At 31.4% G+C, this 22236-nt stretch overlaps 1 protein-coding gene across 1 annotated transcript in view; it reads right to left on the bottom strand.

Moving 5' to 3' along the window:
* The window catches only part of LOC145279623 (ankyrin repeat domain-containing protein 13C-like), a 219796-nt gene that overhangs the window by 49000 nt on the left and 148560 nt on the right, over positions 1-22236 (bottom strand). Inside the window, exons 5-6 of the mRNA XM_080130834.1 lie at positions 11111-11177; positions 8144-8288 (exon numbers count right to left, since the gene is read on the bottom strand). Coding sequence (XP_079986960.1) covers positions 8144-8288; positions 11111-11177 — 212 coding nt within the window. The remainder of the gene's footprint in view (positions 1-8143; positions 8289-11110; positions 11178-22236) is intronic.

Below are 22236 nucleotides of genomic sequence, written 5' to 3' on the forward strand. Positions count from 1 at the left end.
AACATTTTTTTATGTAACCATTTTTACTTGAAACATTTTTTTATGTAACCATTTTTACTTGAAACATTTTTTATGTAACCATTTTTACTTGAAACATTTTTTTATGTAACCATTTTTACTTGAAACATTTTTTTATGTAACCATTTTTACTTGAAACATTTTTTTATGTAACCATTTTTACTTGAAACATTTTTTTATGTAACCATTTTTACTTGAAACATTTTTTTATGTAACCATTTTTACTTGAAACATTTTTTTATGTAACCATTTTTACTTGAAACATTTTTTTATGTAACCATTTTTACTTGAAACATTTTTTTATGTAACCATTTTTACTTGAAACATTTTTTATGTAACCATTTTTACTTGAAACATTTTTTTATGTAACCATTTTTACTTGAAACATTTTTTTATGTAACCATTTTTACTTGAAACATTTTTTTATGTAACCATTTTTACTTGAAACATTTTTTTATGTAACCATTTTTACTTGAAACATTTTTTTATGTAACCATTTTTACTTGAAACATTTTTTTATGTAACCATTTTTACTTGAAACATTTTTTATGTAACCATTTTTACTTGAAACATTTTTTTATGTAACCATTTTTACTTGAAACATTTTTTTATGTAACCATTTTTACTTGAAACATTTTTTTATGTAACCATTTTTACTTGAAACATTTTTTTATGTAACCATTTTTACTTGAAACATTTTTTTATGTAACCATTTTTACTTGAAACATTTTTTTATGTAACCATTTTTACTTGAAACATTTTTTTATGTAACCATTTTTACTTGAAACATTTTTTTATGTAACCATTTTTACTTGAAACATTTTTTTATGTAACCATTTTTACTTGAAACATTTTTTTATGTAACCATTTTTACTTGAAACTTTTTTTATGTAACCATTTTTACTTGAAACTTTTTTTATGTAACCATTTTTACTTGAAACATTTTTTTATGTAACCATTTTTACTTGAAACATTTTTTTATGTAACCATTTTTACTTGAAACATTTTTTTATGTAACCATTTTTACTTGAAACATTTTTTTATGTAACCATTTTTACTTGAAACATTTTTTTATGTAACCATTTTTACTTGAAACTTGTCTGCTAAAAATAATTCAGTTTTTTTTTTTATAAAATTTCTTTACATTTAAATAGTTTGACCAACCAATGTTCCAAATTAGTTATGGAAGCAAAATGATTTTAAGTTTTTCTTGAAATATTAATCAATGGATTACCATGATAGATAATTATTTCCACTTGTTCATTTTATAATTTTTTTTTTTTAATTTAGTAATTTCTATTTTACCTGTTGGAATTCGGTGCAAATATGCACTCTCGAGTGCCATTCTAAATCAGCTGCTTTTTGCTTGGTTACTAGTGCATAACCACTTTTGGATAATTATGCCTACTTGTGTTTGATTTGTTGTGATTAGAGACAATAAATCGAACACAAGTTTACAATACAGAAATGAGCATAAAAAAGATCACATGACAAAGCTATCGTGTACATCTCAAAGCATAACTAATAATGGGATACATTCACACATCCTAAAAATGAGGACAAAATATGTTTATTTGTAAATGTATACGGTGCCATCATTTTGCCATAAAATTTTAAATTGTAATATGCAAAGAAACAAACCGACTGTATCATGCAGTGGTTTTGTTCATTTCAAAACAATCAGACAGATACACAAATCTTAAATCTGAAGAAATGCATGCAATATTGTGATCACAGCTCTAACTACTAACAAACACATCATTTTTCGGCTAAAAAGAAATAAGTTTTTAAATTATTACCTTCATTCTAAAGCTTATCTAACATCATCCAATTTGATGAGGAAGCAAACTGCAGATAACCTCATTTAGAATCTTTTTTTTTGTGTGGAAATTGCTCCCGACAAGACATGAAGCCACTTGATGTAAGGACTAAATTTTTTTTTTTTTTTTTCTAAATACTACTTCATGGTAAAAAACTAACAATAAATGTCATATGGATAGATTCCCATGCAGAAAACAGCAATTCTTCCCCCTTTGTTAGCTACATCATTTATGGAATGAGAGAACTAAAGGACAAAATAAAGCAAGTGAGATTTATAAGGTTGTTGAAAGTAAAATCAAGATGTAATTTTTTTTAGTTCTTAGTTCATCAGATCTTAACTGACTAACCTCAACAAAAGATTGCACATTTGTTATATGAACCAGATAGCTAGTGTGATTGCTAGAAGAGGTAAAAAATACAGAAGCTTTAAGTTTAGCAAAAAAAAAAAAAAAAAAAAAAAAAAAAAAATGAAAAGGTTTTATTATCAAAGGAATAACATGATTTATTTTATTTGTACGGTGATTAAAAAAAAAATCACTGAAGGTGAATGACTGACACTACATTTTTAAAAAAGAACAGACGTGATCTAATGAGATGGAAGAAGAATCAAAACTCCTACAATTAACCATGTTGCCAATTTGTGTAGAGCATGTTCATGTCTAATGCTGGTGGATACCAACAGTGGTAACATCATGTCGGAGAACTTATGGTATAGTTAAATAAAAATTCCTCAATATGTACCACTATATAACCTCTCCAGAAAATTGATACAAAAAAAAATAAATAAATAATAAATAAATTTTTAAGAGTGTTTTTTAATTCCAGAAACAACTGACTAGTTAATTGCATTACCTAATTATCTATCTTATTTGGCATCATCATGTTGACAGCAGTTTTCATTAGATTAATGAAATTAAGCAGCATTTGCTTGGTGAGTACCAGATGGGTGACTATTTAGGAATAGCAGAGGCTATATAGAGGAGGGCATCAATACTTCTGGCAATTCCTGCATCTTAACTGGCTTTCAGCTGTCTCGACTCAGTTCTGCCATCGGATTAGGCTGGCTGGGATGAGAGTGAGGCTGTCTAGCTCTGTCCAAATAAGCTTCACATTAAAAACTTTCAGCATGTGTTATCCTATCCATCATCCCTAGGAGAACCAGATGGTCTTCATCATTCTGATGGACAAACATGTTGCTACACTACTCATCTTTAAAGTAGTCCCCTATTGAAAGGGGACATCAAGATATGGAACGTTATTGTGACTCAAGACTTTTTAAAACAGGAGACTAGGATGAAAAAACACTTTTTCCTGTGACACTTTTACAATAAAATGTTTCAATTTCAATTATATACTATTTGAACAGATTTTTCTTTTCACTCGTTCTAACATTGGCTTAGTACTGCCATCCAATAATATATTCATATTTGTTTCTCTTTTTTTCTTTTTTTTTTTACTTGGGAGTCAACACTTATCAAAGCCAGAAGACCACTCGAGGATAAGGGTTAATGAATGTAAGGTAGTAGTATAGTCATCGTTAATGGTGTTAATTGGGTAGAATTTGATTATTTATGGGGATGGCTCAACAAGGGTTTACATTGGATTTGAAGGCTACCATGTTGTATTCAACTGAGAAGCAGGCCAGCAGAACAGTGTTCCACAGGCAGGCAATTCGGGGAAATAAATTTTGTTCATGGACTCTGCGTTTATATTTTAGGCACAGATAGAGAGTGAGGGGAATCGTTTATAGTGGTTGTACTTAGTTGAGTGTTTTTTATGAAATCTTGACAAGGGAGAAGGGGATCATTGATTAGAGTTTAGTCACAAGCTTTCCATGAAAATAACAATAGAGCAGTGACAGGCTTCCAACATCTCTTCTATAGAGAAAGAAGTTGCAGGGAAGAGAAAAGGAGCATCACCTAGATTTCAAAGTCAGTTTTGAACCCTCAAGGTTGGATAGGCCACGTTGAACAGCTGGCCAGATGTGGCAACAGTACTTCATTTTAGGGAGTATATAGCTCTTATACAGAGAGGATTGCATCAGCAAAGAGATACCTTCTGGAGCGATAGAGTGATCCATTTTTCCAGCAATCTTGGCAACAGATTTGATGTATGTTCCATTTCAGATCAGCAGTGAAGGTCAGTCCCAGAAGCTTGTCAAGACATGGAGTTCCCCCATTCATGATTGATATTCACTTCAACATTTTTGTTGCACACATGTTGGGAATATATTATTTGCACATGTGGCAGCAATTGTTTGGGTTGTATCGACAAATAATACATGTTGGAAAGAAAAATCAAAGAATTCATTGCTACTAACATTTTTGTTGATTTACATTTTATTTACATACATTAGCGATGCTGACTAAAAACTAAAGGCAGATTATGTATATTTAAATACACGACAGTACAACAAAGAAAAAAACTAGGTAAACTGAATCCTAAGTAAGAATTACAATTTAAAAAAGTGTATGCGAAACAAAATAAAAGTCTGTGAATGAACATTATTGTAGATGTTTGTCCATCAGAACGATGACCATTTAATCATCCTGGAGGGATGATGAATGGAACTGCTGAATTGTGAAGCAGGGGTAGCTCAATACCTAATCAATTCTTTCCTGACACTGCACTGCTTGATTCCAATGGCAAGGAGAAGCCCAGGACAACTAGAAGCAATTCAGAGATAAGCAGAGAGTATATACAACATTCCCAAATAGTCACCAATAGTACTGACCATGCTCAACAATGCTTAAATTCAGTGATTTAACAGAAACCAGTGGTTAATAGAGTATTAACTATATTAATAAATGCAAAATTTTCATTAATTAAAATATATTTAAGCATATTTTGCGATTGGGCCAGAATGGGGTTGGGCACTACTATATATTGGGCATAATAAAATAATCAATATATATATATATTGATTATTTTATTATGCCCAATATATAGTAGTGTCCAACCCCGTTCTGGCCCAATCGCAAAATATGCTTAAATATATTTTAATTAATGAAAATTTTGCATTTATTAATATAGTTAATACTCTATTAACCATATATATATATATTTATTTTGTTCAAAAAAATATTTTTCAAAACAAAAGAAATTTATTATTTGAACAAAGATTACAATTTAAAGTAATTTCTTGTTCAAATAATTTTTTTTGTTTTGAAAAATTATATTTTTCTCAATGAAATTTAAATATAAAAAAACTATAAATTTTATTTTGCTCTATCTTGTATGTTGAGCAATTTTTATTTGACTGGGATTGTCTTATATAAAAATATTACCTCCAAAGATTATTTTGTAAGATTTGATACCACAAGATTCATTAATCTGTAATCCAATTCATCTCAGTGTGTGCATGTGCATGCATGTGTGTGATCTTTTCTGCCTGTCTGCGTGAGGAACTATCTCTACCAAACACTATGTCAATGATTATACTGCATATGAATGTTCATGTAAAATTACTTAAATTCACACATAGTGAGGCATCACTTAGAAAAAAAGCATGAAAAAAAAAAAAACGTTTTGTTTCTTATCTGGGAGTTAATCGAATTAATAAAAATAAAATAAAAACAAATGTTGCTCGTTATGGTTTTAGTAACAGGTTCAGATATCATCCAACCAGTTTACAGATTGTACAAATAAGAGTTGTTCATAATTCCTTATTACCTGGGGAACGGCTGTACTCTGAAGAGTAGAACCTTTTCTACTTATAACTAGGGCTATGACAACAGAATATTCTTATTGTTTTGACTCTTAAGTAGATATCCAACAGTTACTCAACTGAGAACCACATTACTGTATATAAAAGCATATAAGATATTAATGGATACACGCTCTAGAGTCAAAACAATGAAAAGGATAAGCTGTTGTTCAAGCCCTACTTATAACCATGTATTTCCAAGGGAAATAACTCTTGCTTAACACGATCATACACCATTTTTATATGCATAGTTTATGTTGTTATACCTTCATTCTGTCAAGAGCCACACAGCAATATTACACTTTCACCTACAAGCCATTTAAAAGGAACAGCTTGCTTAAAATTATGACAACTACAGATGTTCCCTATATTGCTGAACTTCAATGCATTTCTGAGCGACTTTCCATACATTTGACTAATTTTATTAATGACTAAAAATGATTCATAAAAATAAAACTATGAAAATCTAAATGAGCTTCATTTTTCAAGGTTTCTTTAAAAATAATTTTTACATAATATTTTTATGTTAGGGTTGTAAGCGTAAAGGGAAAATAACCTGCTTTTACTTATATTTACTGACATTGAGAAATATCCAAGGTAGTAATAAAAAGAAAAGAAAAAATTATGGCTCCACTTAGCATCCATAAATACTATTCAACAATCATCTGCTAATGAAAACAATTAGCTGTTGACACGAATACCAAGTAAGGATGCATAGAAAGGATATAAAATAAGGATTACAAACTAACGCTGGTAATAAAAAAAAAATTATCACCTTCTTTAGTCGGCTTATTGCCCCCTTTCTTTTTTTCTTGGTTGTCCTTTGACGTATCCCAATCTGGTTCAAATCTACCGACTAAACGCCAAACAGTAACAAAAGAAGAAAAAACAGTTATCCATCAAAATGGGCACATTCGTACAGCAACAGCCATTACATTCAACAAGCCAGAAGTAAAAATATCAGTCAAATATATTTTATGATACTCTCAAAACAGAAATACTCTAACAACAAAGTAGATGCCGTTTGACAAAAGACAAAATTTTCAGGGTTTTGCAGCATATAAACCTTATTTTGGAAAATTTAATATCAAAACTAGAATCATTGTTTAGGAATACTTGCATAATAGTTGAAAAGAAATACTCAGACACCCACCTCTCAATTATCAGCAAAAATCCCAACTTTTCACTGTTCCTAGATGCTGGAAGATTTTTTTTCTCATAACTGAAGAAAGGGAAATCGTGGTTCATTCTGTTTCCAATTCGCATTAGTACACACATGATCACAATAGATTATATAAGATGTTCATTCAGTATAACTGATTCCATACTCTATGATTGCATCCATTATGCAATCACAAACATCTTGGAATTTTTAAGTGAAACATTTGTTAATTCAACAAAAATCTGCTGTCCATATCTTAATTTAAAATATTTTGTATCAAACAAATTGAACTGTTATTTTTGTAATACTGCTGAAGCAGGTCCAAGGGATTGAACTTGCTATCACTATGTTCACTTGGAATGCTTTTTTAATGCTTACAAACACTTATTCATGTATCCATAAAAATAATTCAGATTAGAGTTTTTAAGCAAGAGTTCATCTGAAAGATGTTAATACCATAACCAGGATGAGGATAACAGTTCAAAAAAATGTAAATATTAATAACTATTGATTTCAGAAATATATCAGCAAATATCAAATATTAGTGGGAGAATTAAATCCATTTATAGATTGGTGGTTTCGATTTATGGCATATTAATCACTTCAGGTCTGTAGATCAAAGATATTCTGACCTTTTGTAAGTAGCAAAAACATCCCACTTCTCCAATCTTTCTTCGGACTGTTTGCTTTTAGAATTCCATTCTTGTTCCTCATTTTTCTGACTATATCAACATGCAAAAATTTAAATGTACTGTAGACAAACATCTTACTACCCAACTTCTCATGCAATTGCTATCTTATAAATCCGGGTCTATCAGTAGTTCATTATGCTTTAGTTTGTCTTGCTTGGGACAAACAAAAGTAAAAAAAAAAAAAAAAAAAAAAAAAGAAATTAAACCATAAAAAACTAACACAGACAAATAAATGCATTCTATTTGTGGTAGAGTAAATATCATATGCAAATAAAAATGAAAAATTCAATCAGATTCAAATCTCACAGCATCCAAGCCAGATTGTAGGCTTTGTGAAAGTTTACAGAAAGTGATCGATTTATTAAATATCACATAGCTAAGGAGAAACACAAAACTGACCAACAATGAAATCCATCAAATTATTTTAGTTTCAAATATTAACATGGAAAGATTGAAAATTAAAAATAAATCATTATATGCAAAGTAAAAACATTGTAAATTTACTATTTCACAAACACTGTTTTTAAAAAAAAAAAAAAATCTAAATCATTAAAAAATTATTTTGAAAAGCATTCTTCTAAAATGGAATGACTTCATCAAAAAACTAGATCATCAATGAAGAACTCAGTAGACAAACACTAAACTTAAAAACAACCTTCTCAGTGGGAGAAACTATGATTTTACTAAAGGATATTTTCTTGGAAAGGATTTTCAAAAAATTTTTTAATGAAAAGAAAGACTTACCTCATTTCGTATCCACTGATAAATTTTCGCTTTGTTATCCATAATTAAAAGTGATTTTGGTGGTCGTTCATTGCCATTAAAAATGAATGTTATATCACCTCGTTCCCAATGCATCCCATTAAAGTCTACTAATGTTGTATCGAGTCTGAAAGGAAAGAGGGTAAAACAAATCAATAAACAGCAAACCATGAGAAATAGGAGTTAATTAACTATGGCAGAAAAGTTGTCCTTCATTAAAAGAACCTTTAAAAAAACTGCATGCGTACATGTTTATATTCAAAATATACATGCACACACTTAACACACATGTACACACAGAGAAAATGTGCACACAACACACCCGCAACACAAAATGTGCACACAACACACCCGCAACACAAAATGTGCACACAACACACCCGCAACACAAAATGTGCACACAACACACCCGCAACACAAAATGTGCACACAACACACCCGCAACACAAAATGTGCACACAACACACCCGCAACACAAAATGTGCACACAACACACCCGCAACACAAAATGTGCACACAACACACACGCAACACAAAATGTACACACAACACACAAAATGTATACACACACAACCCAAGTACAAACAAAATGCAAACTTATAACATAGAACATATACAGCAAATTCAATAATCTCTCGTAACCAAACATAAAAATGAACATGGCACCAATTGATAGTCACCAATTGAAGTGAAGTTGGAATACTAAAAGACAATGAAGTGGTCATCGCAGACTAAAACTTTCTTCAGGATGTGAATTTAAGTGCAAAGTTCTCATTTGTCCTAGTTTTGCAATAACACACCCAATCTCACACAAGTAACAGTCACTAAAGAAGCAAAGAAATAACATCTACTTGGTTTTATGTTAAACCTTTTGTGGAGGAGGGGGGGGCACACTTTTTTTTATTTTTTTTTTTTTACAAAAAGAAAAAACTTGAAATCTGCAAATCATCACATTCAATTTAACATGCATTTTACATGCTGACAAACATTGGATAACTAAGAAATTAACTCTCAAACTAACCTATCTCTAACCAGAACTTTTTTTTATCACTCTCTCAAATCTATTTTAGTCACTTCTTTTCATGTGAACTGAAGCTGCTATATTTTCAAAGTGACCATACGATCAAAGTCTTCTGTACACATCTCCCTATACTATCTAGACTTACTTTTCCTAAGGTCACCAGAACTAAGTCTGTCTTTAAAACTTGCATTATATTAGTTTTAATCACGTGCAACAATTTCAACAAAGAAAATAAACACCAATTTTAGGGAAACAGTTATCTTGTAGATTTTTACAGCACAAATTGACCAATATTTAACATTTGAAAGATGATTGAATTGGATTCTTTTAACTTTGCAAACAATGCTGGAATTTTTGAGGAAGGGAATTTTAAACAAATAATCACCATTATTTTCGCATTTTGGAAGCTCACTGGTCAGATATAAGATAGGTTCATAATACCAAAATACGCTCCATGGATCCTTAAGTGCAATGGGTAAGATTAAAAAAAAATCATTGTGCAAACTAAAAATTTAAACAGATGTTGTAAATGTCTACACAAACGAACTCATTTTGATTCCTTCAGAGGTTTGTCTGTTGAAATGAAGACCAACTGATTCTCCTAGGGATGATGGATGACTAGCACTGGAAGCATGTTTAAAGTGATGCTGGCTTATGTAGAGCTAGCCTCACTCTCATGCCAATCAATCTGCTTCAGGTGGGATGCAGGAGCTGCTGAAAGTGTTGATATACTCCTATACACAGGACCTAGTATTTCTAAAAGGTCATCTAGCTGACAGAGTCGATAAACTTTGTCAGAACTATTTTTAAAGAATTAAGGCTTATTAAATCTATAAAAGTGAAATTGTGTGTGTGTGTGTGTGTGCGTGTGTGTGTGTGAGTGTGCATGTGTGTGCGTGCATTTCCCTACCAAACTACTGTCAATTTTCAGTCTACAGACTCTAGATTTGACATAAGGGGTATTGAGATTTGGGAAAATCTTTAATTGCTTTTCGGCCAGAAATTTGGCTGTCAAGGGGTCAAAGTTCAACGATTTGACCTTTGAAAACTATCAAACTACTTTGCCACACACACATACACACACAGACAATTTCACTTTTTTATATATATATATATATAGATATGCACAAAGTTATGAACAGTACATAGGGCCCAAGCAAAGCCTGGCTGAACTGCTAGTTATAAAAACAATCATCAAACAGTATACTTGTAAATATAGATATATAACAGCTCTGCAGTCAGATCCAGTACTATGATCATCAGGTTGAACCAATTCAGTCTCAGCCCCTACTCCTCTAATGTATCTCTGAAGTGGCACCCCCTGCCCAACCAACAAAGTCAACTTCAATATAATTTGAACATGTTTTTCCTCACTCCACACGAGTAAAAATAAAACCAAACGGTGCTGATAACTTCAGCTAAGTAAACGTCCACCGTTTCATTGGGATGTAGTCGCCGGGTAGTGAACTGTAGCCATGCAACAAAAGGATCCATACCAAATGCTGTGTATAAGTTCTGCTTAATTTCTTCCCAGTCAGGTTCATTCCCGAGTTGCTGGTACTTGCATAGGCCCCTCCAGTTAACCTCAACAGAATGACTGTTGCTGGCTCCTTTATTTTGCACAACATGAATTAATCACTTTTTGTTTATTGTGAGAAAATTAATTTTGGTTGATCAAATATATTTAAAAAGAAATAAAGTTGATCAAATATATTTAAAAAGAAATAAAGTTGATCAAATATATTTAAAAAGAAATAAAGTTGATCAAATATATTTAAAAAGAAATAAAGTTGATCAAATATATTTAAAAAGAAATAAAGTTGATCAAATATATTTAAAAAGAAATAAAGTTGATCAAGCAATTACATTCAAATCATGCAAAGCAAAGACCTGGAAACCAAAAATGAAAAACAAAAAATCCTTTTTACCGTATACAAGCACCTCTTTTGCGAATTTGGCAGATATCTGACGGTAAAATCCTAGAAACCAATGGTACTGGAAATAAAATTTAGAAATGAATACATAAAAAAATTGGAAGAAATAATTACATTCAAATCAAATGTTAAATTCAATGTTATTAAAATATTGCATGATAAATAAAAAACATTTATAAATGAAATGCTTATTTTTATCCTTCAAAAGTTCTCTACAAAAAGTAATTTCTTGTCTCAATCATACATTTATCATAAATTAACATATTTCTTTAAGCAAAAAGAGAACCGATTTTTTTATAGATGTGTGATATAAAAAAAAAAGGGGGGGACTTCCTTCAGTCTTGACAGACTAGATACCCACGGTAAGGGCACCTGCACATGAAATTTTTCTGGCAAGAGTTGCGCAATCTCCAACCACACCTCTCCTGAGTCGACATTGTTAATACCCGTGACAAGTGGAGGTTCAGAACGACTGGAAACAATAGCAAGATAAGCAGAAAGCACATATAGTGCTTAGAATTCCCAAATGGTCACCCATCTGGTACTAGCCAGGCTCAACGTTGCTTTACTTGTGATACTATCAGTATTACCCCCCCTCTCAAAGTGTTAGGAAGTGATAAAAAAAAAGAGGAAAAGAATATAACAAACAAAAAAGAGGAAACAAGTTTATCAGCAAAATAATAGAGAGGAAGTTGTTCACAAGATACAAAGGAAGCCAAATAGGATTGTTAATCAAGGTGTGGCAGTAACGGCAACAAAAGGACTGAACAATGGAGATTAATATTTAAAGTTAGTTTACAGGCAGTTTTAGGAGTGTCAATGAGTTGTGACAGTTTGCTACAGTTAGAGACAGTCTTCAGTTTGCAACAGTTAAAGTTGAGAACAGTTAAGAGCTGAATGCAGTCAAAGGCAGTTCATAGCTTAGACCAGATTGGGAAATCTTTAGGAGGTTGAAATTGAAAAATGAATCAACCAACCGATGACAAACTTTTCACATGATGATACCACACACACACACAGATCAAGAGTGCAACTGATATTTGCAGAATGTGTTGGAATTTTGTGTTTTATTTTTTTCATACTTGTGAGTCTGTGCATTCCTTTCGTTGGTAGCCACCAATGTGAAAGACGAAGACACAGTCAGAAGAGAAAATGGAGAAGACCACAGAAACAACATTGAGGGTTGTCAATGCTGTCGAGCGCAAGGCAACATGTGGTATCACAGTTGTGGTTTTACGGATAGCTGCTTTGATAAAAAATTGTAAAACTAAACAATTTTAGTTAAAGAAAACCTCACGTTTAATCAAATATTTTTAGGTATACTACTTTATACGCACTCCTTAAGTGATGTCAGTACATGGATATGTCAATTTCAATTTTTACCCTGTTTTTACCCATCACTGTGTGTGTGTGTGTGTGTGTGTGTGTGTGTGTGTGTGTGTGTGTGTGTGTGTGTGTGTGTGTGTGTGTGCACAATATAAATAAATATGAACTAGTTTATAAGGACTCCTTGAAGGATGCTAGTACAATACCTGGGTATGTCAATTTCCATCTTGACCTAGCTTCTGCTGCTTTTTAGCTTGTATGAAGAAAAATATTTGAAATTTGGTGAAAAAATATGCTGCCTCATATTTGCATGATGACCACTTTGGCATATTGTTTTTGTTGGGGGGAGAAAATTGTTTTTAAGCAAATATAATTTCGTTTGATAGGTTGGTCTTTTCTGGCACATCAAGCCTGTTAGGTCATTTAATGCCACAAAAGGTTATTTATCATAGATACATCTGCGTAGATTACTTGTATAAATATTAGGTCGTATGAGTTTGTTTTTGTTTTTTTAACATAGTGGTGAGATATGAGGTGGCCGAAGAGATTTTCAGAAAACTGAATATATCGTCTACAAGAATTTTGTTAAACAGATTATTCATATTTTCTAGTTGGAAGTATTTTTTCTGGTGTGTTGGATATATTTACGGGCAATTTTTTTTTTTTTTTGCCAAAACGGTAATTAACAATTTTATTTTTTAAGTTTAACCTATTTCAAACCAATATAAATTATGCCGCAGTTAAAATTAAATTAAAACAAATCATTTTTCTTATTTCAAATTATTTAATCAAATAAAAATTACTTTTTTTTTTCCGCTTGATTACTAAATTTAAAAAGTTATTCCAACAAATTTGAAGATTATCATGCACCGTTTTCACTTGATTAAATAATTAAAAATAACAAAAATGGGAACCTTTTATGTTACAACTCTATTTTTCATAGTATTCTAATGTTAAATTCAATTTTTACGATATTTTTGTTTATTAAATTGTTAGGTGAAAGTACAGAATGATTACAAAACACCCTCCCCATGTTAAGGCTGGTTTCTAAATAACATTATTTCAGTGCAGTAACATCAGTTTTCTTATTTCGAATTATTTAATCTAAAAATTCTAACCTTCAATTTGATAGAATATTTTCTGCAAATTTAGTACTCAAGTAAAAAATGGAATTTTTACTTAAACATTTCAAAGAAAAATCATTTTTGTTTTGATATAATTATTTTTACTGTGTAATAATTTTATATCAGTATAAAATAGGTTAAACTTGAAAATAAAAAAAAAAAAATGGTTTATGCCCATTTTGGTTAAAAAAAAGTCCACTGATGCCAGCCTACTGCTACAAATTTGGAATAGGAGCATGTGAGCGAGAAAAAGCGAAAAACGAGAGTAGAAACAGGGAAACAAAAAATACATGAGCTTTTTTCTTTTACAAAACTTATTGATTAATAATTTTTTTTTTTTTTTTTTTTTTACAGAGTTCACTTGTTTAAACTTAAAAAAAAAATAAAAATAAAAAAAAATTTTAAAAATGAAAGTTTGTAAACTGATCTCTTCTGCAATTAAAAGTTTTGTAAATTAAATAAAGATTTAATATTTGATGCATAAAAATTGTCTAGGACTAGAAGGATTTCTCCTTTACACACTGAAGACTTAAAAAAAAAAAAAAAAAAAAAAAAAAATCTGTTTGTTTATTAAAATGTCTTGTTAAAAAAAAAAGATCCCCTGCCCAAGAAAAAACATGCACCAAACATAATATATATTCTCTCCACTTTTGTTTAAATAAATCTTTCCTTTATATTAAGAAAAAGAAATCAATGAATAAAACAAACAACTCAGGTTGTATATGTTTGTTGACAAATGACACGCATGTTGGCAGTCAGCCAGTTTCAATTGGAGTGTCTCATTAGAGTTTCTCAGCTTCCAGGGTCCTTATTCCATACTTCATACAAACAATTAAAAAATGATCCTTTTTTTTTTTTGATAAAAAGCTGATGAACCCACCCACCCCACATACTAATTTTTCACTTTTGACCCCTTAGCAGCACATTTTTCCAGATGAACACAGGTCAAAAAGTTTTCCACGTGTCTGAATACCCTATATACCACATTTCAAATTTATAGATCAAAAACTTGTGGAGTATATATATTGACCAATGTCCTCACACACACACACATTCTCACATATAGATAGACTAGAAGATGTACCTGGCATTGCCCAGTATTAAATGTAATGCTAAATTCCCTTAAAAATAAGGAAGTAAAATAAAAAAAAAAATTTTTAAACTGAGACATGTGAATGCAAGCAATGTTTTTTCTTAACAGCTCACATTTTGTAAGTAAAAAAAAAAAAATACTCTAGCTGACATCGAAACCAAACCCTAAAGACAGCGAATCAAGTACGATAACCGTTAGACTAGCTTGCCATGATATTTAAAGTGTTTTCAAACCTCATGAAACAGTTGACAAAGAGATAAAAATCTGATCTCCCAAATACTAATTTCTCCATTCTGACTCCCTAGTAGCTCGTTTTTCCGGATGAAAACCGATTAAAAATTTTTCTATCTGAATACCCTATAAATTAAATTTCAAGTCTATAGATCAAAGATTTGTTGAGTATATCAGTTGAGTAGTGCCGTCACACATTCTTACTTTTATAGATATGTAGATAGATTTAAAAAAATGCTTTTTTTAAATTTGATATTTGAAAGTAAAAGGAGGCAGTTTTGCTGAAAGAAAGCCAATTCATTTTAGTCGTTTTAAAATAAATTCTGTATTTTTTTTTTTTCAACTTTTTCAAGTTTTCATATTTTAAAAGATTTAAGAACTTTCATCACTAAATTCTACATGCTATTTATTATTACAATTTACTGTGTGTCCAATTATGTTAAATATAACCGAGAGGGAAAAGATAACAATGTCTAATGTATGATATGGAAAGAAACTGGGATTTAGAAACATCTCACTCATTTCAATAATTATAGGAGTAATCAAACTCATGAAAAAGAATTTCAAAAACTATGTGGTAAATATACCTAGTGAACCAAGTGCAAGAGAGATATAAACAATTGTGTTTAAAGGGATGGTTAAAAATCTTAAAAGTTCTCTCAGTTGGAATGAATGAAATAGTGGGTGAATGTTTGGCATCTGGTAGGATGACCCATCCCCAGCTAAAACAAATAAGAAAATTGCTCTCATTGTAAATGGACTTGATTGAACAAAATAAATACATCAAATAAACATTCATAATATGAACTCACCACCTAAGCAGTTTTTTTTTTCTTTTTTTTTTTTTTACATGGAGGTCACCACTATCAAGGCCCGGAAGCCACTCGGGGATAAGATTAAAAAAAAAAAATTTTTTTTAAAAAGGATTATTGCATGTACAGTAATCAATGAGATAGTGTCGTAGTAATCATTAGTATTGGATATTTGATAGGGTGTCTAAAGAGAGCGGTTTGTCAGGAATTTGTTTAATTGGACTTGAAGACATCCAAGTTGTAGTCAGGTGGGAAACAGGCAAACGGAAGCGAGTTCCAGTCGTGCACTTCTAAGAAAGAAGCTCTGCTCATGGAACCTACGTTTGGATTTAGGCACAGATAAAGAGTGGGGAAAATTAATGGCAGTAGTTTCAGCTAGACGAGTGTTTCATCATTTCAAAACTTATCAGTGTTGCTAAACATAGCACGTGCATCAACCCAAAGACTTGAAACCCAGATGCCAGATTAATGTATATGATTTAGAATATGGTGAATCATAAAAATTATGACATAAATTACTTAAAATTTTTTTTAAATATTATGATATAGCTATGAATATAAACAGTGTAATGTTTATTCAGAGGTACACACATCTCAGAAAATTATTTTCTCACTATTATTATTAAATTAATTAGGTTATAAATTATATAATCCATCAAATTAAAAAAGCCCCGTTTGATAAAATACATTAACCATTAATTTTATCTGTAGCATTTAAATATATCAGAGAGATTCATAAGATCTATTTTTTAAAAGAATACGTTCTATTTATACTTAATATTAAATATGGTATTGTTTTCTATCAATTTAAAAATCAAATTGAGAAAAATATCGTCAAGGGTGTGAATTTGATTTAATTTGAATAAAATAAAATACGCATCAAGTGCACTTGAAAGCCAAATCACAATGTAATATTAAGGAAAATAAAGAAAATGTCTGTTTGTAAATCAACGCTTCTATATGGAATTCACACCCTTGACGTTATTCTCGCGTTGCCTGTGCACAGTTTCAACATTTCAAAATACAACCGCTGAGATACAACGCGCTGCTCTTTACAAACAGACTTTTCTTTCTCCAAATTTACAACATGGCAAGGAAGAAGAAAAGAAAAAAAGAAGAAACACACTGAGGATGGAGTATAGCTACGAAATTTGTGATAAATTTCAAACAAGTAAAATATTTGTTTATTTTCCTCCTATTGCGTTATGATTTGGCTTTCAAGAGCACTTGATGTGTATTTTATTTTATTCAAATTAAATCAACATTTCTGTATGGAATTCACACCCTTGACGATATTTTATTTACTTAACGAATGGATATCTATTTTCCCTTAGAAGGATTTCTTTCTGGTTGGACAATCTCAACAGATGTCTAAGTATCCCGATCTACCAGAACTTTACATTACATGTTTCTTCACTTGACCAATCTACACCAGGGACTCCTACCTAAGGTTCATATGGAACCCTGGGGTTCACAGGAGCATTCAGGGTACCTATGAAAAAAAATTGTACTTTGTCAAGTAATAAGGATCCATATGGAAATCTGATTAATATAAACAACTGCAATATACATTAAGTTTATGTTCATTTCAAGAAAAACAATTTTAATAGTTTTTTTAATGAGTCAGTTCAAAAACATTGTCATAAACCATCCTCATAAATCATTAAATTGTATCCACTCCATTCAACATTTCCAATTCTCTCATAAATCTATAAAATTTACTCATCATTCAATTGAAATCTACCCATCTCATTACTCAAATGGCTTTTAGCCTTGATAAGTGATGACTCATTAGTAAAAACAATGCTCAAGAGTGATGCAGCTATTTTGATTCTTTCCTCGTATCACAGGTAAATTTATGAAGAAGGACAAAAAAAATATTTTATTTAAAATAAAATATGCATCAAGTGCGCTTGAAAACCAAATCACAAAACTGAGGATGGAGTATAGCTACGAAATATGTTTCAAGCAAGTAAAATATTTGTTTATTTTCCTTCTATTACGTTATGATTTGGCTTTCAAGCGCACTTGATGCATATTTTATGAGAAAAATATATTTTTAATACATATAGGAAGAGATTACATGAGCAGAATGCATGGAAATAAAAACATTTTATTTACTACTTCTGTATTTTATTATTAGTTCCATTTAACTGTAAATGTATCATGAAGTGAATCTCATGACTTTTGTACGTCAATCAGGTCAAGTAATACTTCTCATTTCTAAATATCAAGTAAAAACATAAAAATATCAAGGAGAATTCAAATAGTTCTACACTTACAACAATTTCAAGAAAAATGACCTTCCTCTTTAGCACAAAAGAGATCTTGCAAGTCTATCTCTGCTCAAAAGTTATTTTCATGGCAGGTGCTTGACTGAGCTTTAATCTATGGTCCTCCTTCCCAGTTAAACATTTACAACAAACACTCGTCTACCTGCAACAACAGTCAACAATTTCCCTTGCTCTGTATCTGCGCCTAAAACTAAATAAAAAAATCCATGAGCAAAGTTTCCTTCCAAGAATTATCAGTGGAACACAATACCATGGGGTTACTTCCCAGCTGACTATAATATGGTCGTTTTCAAGGCTAATGTAAATAAATTCTTGTTGAACTGTCTTCTTATATAATTAAACTATACCAAAGTTCCACCATTATAGATCATCACGGTGTTGTCTCTCCGTCTACCTGACCCTCATTAACCCCTTATCACAGAATGACCTTTCGGTCTTGATACGCAGTGACCCCCCCCCTCCCCAAGTACAAAAAAAAAAAAAAAAAAAAAAGTGATTTTATTTAATTTTATTTATATTAAACTTTTGATAAAAATCGAATTAACTTTCAACTTTATAGATTTTTAAATAAGCCGTGGAGATGGCATAGCTTGATTAGAATTACGAAGGATAAATGAAGGTTATTTTCATCATACTGACTAACCTCAGAGAGAAGGTTGTGAAGTTTTTAATTTATAGATAACATGAAATTTTATATATATATATATATATATATATATATGAAATTTAGCCAAAAGGAAAGGGCCTTACATGAAACTATGACCTTCACCTTCACCGAGGTGCACGACTTATATGATCTTCACTGAGGTGCGCGACTTGACACACAAAAAAAACAGCCTCTTAATCACCTGCTAACGCACGCGTCACTGTAACATCCAATGACAACAACCTTCTCACTCGACTTGCCTTTTATACCACTATCTCAATCCCTTCTCTTGCGCATGCGCCTGTAGATTCCTGACAACCTCGAGACTTCCGCTTATAAAAATCCAAGTTTTGTTGTCGCGCATGCCTATACAAGGCACAAACACGTGGGCGTTTGTTTTGTTGGTAAGTACTACGGAAACAAGTATAAAACAAAGGTGGTCTTATATACACTTTAAATCTGCAGACTTGTAGCGCCAGTGCCTATTCCTGATTTTTGTTTAATAACACAATGCATCAAGGATGGTCTATATTATACTATGACAGGATATCTCCATGTTTAAGTCTGAGCTATGTTGTTCTCCAAGATGGAGTTTATTGTATTTATTTGCTTCCCTACCAAAGCAAATTAGGCACAAGGCCATTTTTAATGTGGGGTAAAAACCAGCTCCCCTAAAAGTAGGCAAAAAGGGGGCACTCTGATTACCAAAAATAATAATTGTCCCAGTATAGAGGGTTTCCCCTCCATTGACTGGTATAAATTATCTTAAGAGCAGCATCTGCAGAACAGGTACTACACTTTGATCCCGGCCCAAAGGATAGCCTGATATTCACAAATAGTCACCCATATAAGAATAAATCAGGATCAAAGTTGCTTAACTTTGATATTCCAACAAAAACTATCATTTCAAATCAGTTTAGCCATAACTGGCACAGGTGTTCAGGTTAAAAAAGGTGATTATTTTTAATATTTTTATCATCATATTTGGTTTAAGGTCCACACATTGGACAGCTTTAAAAAGATTTCCAAATTAACCTCTGTTTATTGATTTCTCTTTATCTCAATTCCATTTTTGGTTGTTAGTATGTGTTAGAGGACTTTAAAAAATTGACTTCCACACTACATTTACTAATTGGAGAACTTTCATCCATTCTTTCACGGTGTTTATAATATGGAAGTTCCTATTCTGTACACATCTCCCTATATTGTCGAGATTTAATCTTGGTCTTAGGTCATCACAACTAAACCTGCCTTTAAGACTTGCATTACACAGCCATCATATCATTTCTCTCCATGCAATGCATATCCTTTATAAAAGCCAGGTACACCCAAAATGGAGTACTGTTTCCACATCTAGGCAGGAACTGCTCGACACACCCTATCCAACCTTGATATAGTTCAAAACCGGTTTTAAAACCTAGTAGGTGATGCCCTTTTCTCTTCTCTGCAATCTCTTTCCCACAGAAGAGACATTGCGAGCCTGTCTCTGCTCTATTATTATTTTCATGGCTAGTGCTTGACTGAACTTCAATCTATGGTTCCCCTTTACCAAACTTTCACAAAAAAAAACAAAAAAAAAAAAAAACAATCAACTAGCTACAACCACTATAAACGGTTTCCCCACTCTCTATGTGTCTAAATCGCACGCAAATTCCATGAATAAAGCTTCTTTCCCAGAACTGCCCACCTGTGGAACACTGTTCTGCTGGCCTGCTTCCCGGTTGAATACAACATGGTAGCCTTCAAATCCAATGTAAACAAGTTTTTGTTGAGCCGTCCCCATAAATAATCAAATTCTACTCAATTTACACCATTAATGATTACTACACTATCATTGTACATTCATTTACCCTTATCCTCGTGTGGCCTTTGGGCCTTGATAAGTGGTGACTCCCAAGTAAAAAAAATCCATAACCATAATTGGACAAGTTCATTTCCATACATTATCACTCTGCATACACATGCTTCATTAGACTCCTCTCTTGGTCAACAGTGATAACGCTCTGCTAGTTAGTCATGATAAAACTTCCCTGAATTTACTCCATCCACTTTTAACTCTTCCAATCACATTAGCACTCCAATGATTTTAACAAAATTTGTCAAAAACGTATATTTGAAATGATTAACAATAAAATAATTCTTCAAGTGAAATACAGTTCAAATTACATGTTAACATGCAGCTAACAACAATAACAGAAAATGGAATTTTTGATCCAATAAAATAAAAAAATAAAAAAAAAAAAGTTACAAAGAACAAGAAAAAAATAATTTTGAAAAAATTAAAAATAAAATATGAATGAATTGGGTGACTCACCCCAACTATGAAAATCCCATTGTAATTCTAAATAAAAATCTCCCAGGTTCCGTAATGCTTGGATATGAAATGGCCGCTTGTCGTCCATTGATTGACGAGACTGTAATTTGAGATGATGTAACAAGGCTTTAACTGTAAAAAAAAAAAAAAAAAAAAAAATCCATTTGAAATAAGAAAGCAAGCCAACAAAACGACTGCAAAATTTTCTCATCTATCAATGTCAATACCGAGATTTACAAGGCCAGAGACGTTTCTCAAGGGGAGAGGAGTACATATTTGGCAATTCTTTTGCATTAAAGCAAAATTTTTGGCATCAGGAATTGAAGCTAAAATTTATAACAAAATATTTTTGTTAGGTCATCTCATTTTATATTTTAATTATCTAAATTTATTCCATTTTATAAGATATAGGCATTTCTATAAGCACCAAGGTTCTATTTAACCATAACTTTAATCTTCTGCTGTGGGTTTGTTTTTAGTTATTTTGTTTTAGCTTTGAAGTAGATTTATTTTATTCAATAGTAAGTATGAAAAAAAAACATACATTTATAAATAGTTTTATCAATTTGGAGACCTAAAAACTTACTGTTAACTTTTTATTACAAAAAAAATTATGATAGATATATTTTATGGCATATCAACCATTTTTAGGTATTTAATAGCTTAAATATTTTTTTTTAAAAGTTTTTATTCTTTGAGTTTTTATATTTTCAAATATTTATGGAGTTTGATTGTTTTGTAGAAAAATAGCTTTTGTTATTACCTTTGCAGAACATGGTTAAGTTTTACAAAGGCAAAAAAAAAAAAAACAAACAAAAAAAAACAATGGCATTAATGTTCAGTGCACTTTTGGTCAGAAAGCCAGTATCTTTTGACAGCTCAACCTGGTAGCACCAGATCCCCTAACAGATATTACCACTAGGTGCCAAAATGGAGCCGGGAGCAATGGTAACTAAGGAGCAACTCCACATTCGCCACAGCCTCCAAATGGGACCTAATCACTGAATATTTTAAAGTCATACCCAGGATCAGATATTTGATTTGTTGTTTTAATGAAAATAATTTTCTCAATGAAGATAAATATTATCACTAAGTATTGGGCTTAATATTTTCTGTTTTTCTTTAATTCACCCTGAACAAGATACATTACCACCAAGATGTAAAGGGCTACTGTGGGTTAGGTGCCAAATTTATAGGAGGCACCCTAAGTGAGTTGTACAGCAAGATGTTGTTTAGATTACTTTTAAATTTATGCATATCAATACAAAGAAATAGGAAAC

This window comes from Euprymna scolopes, chromosome 7, assembly GCF_053919585.1.
Source record: "Euprymna scolopes isolate OS-2025 chromosome 7, ASM5391958v1, whole genome shotgun sequence".
NCBI classification, from domain to species: Eukaryota; Metazoa; Mollusca; class Cephalopoda; order Sepiida; family Sepiolidae; genus Euprymna; species Euprymna scolopes.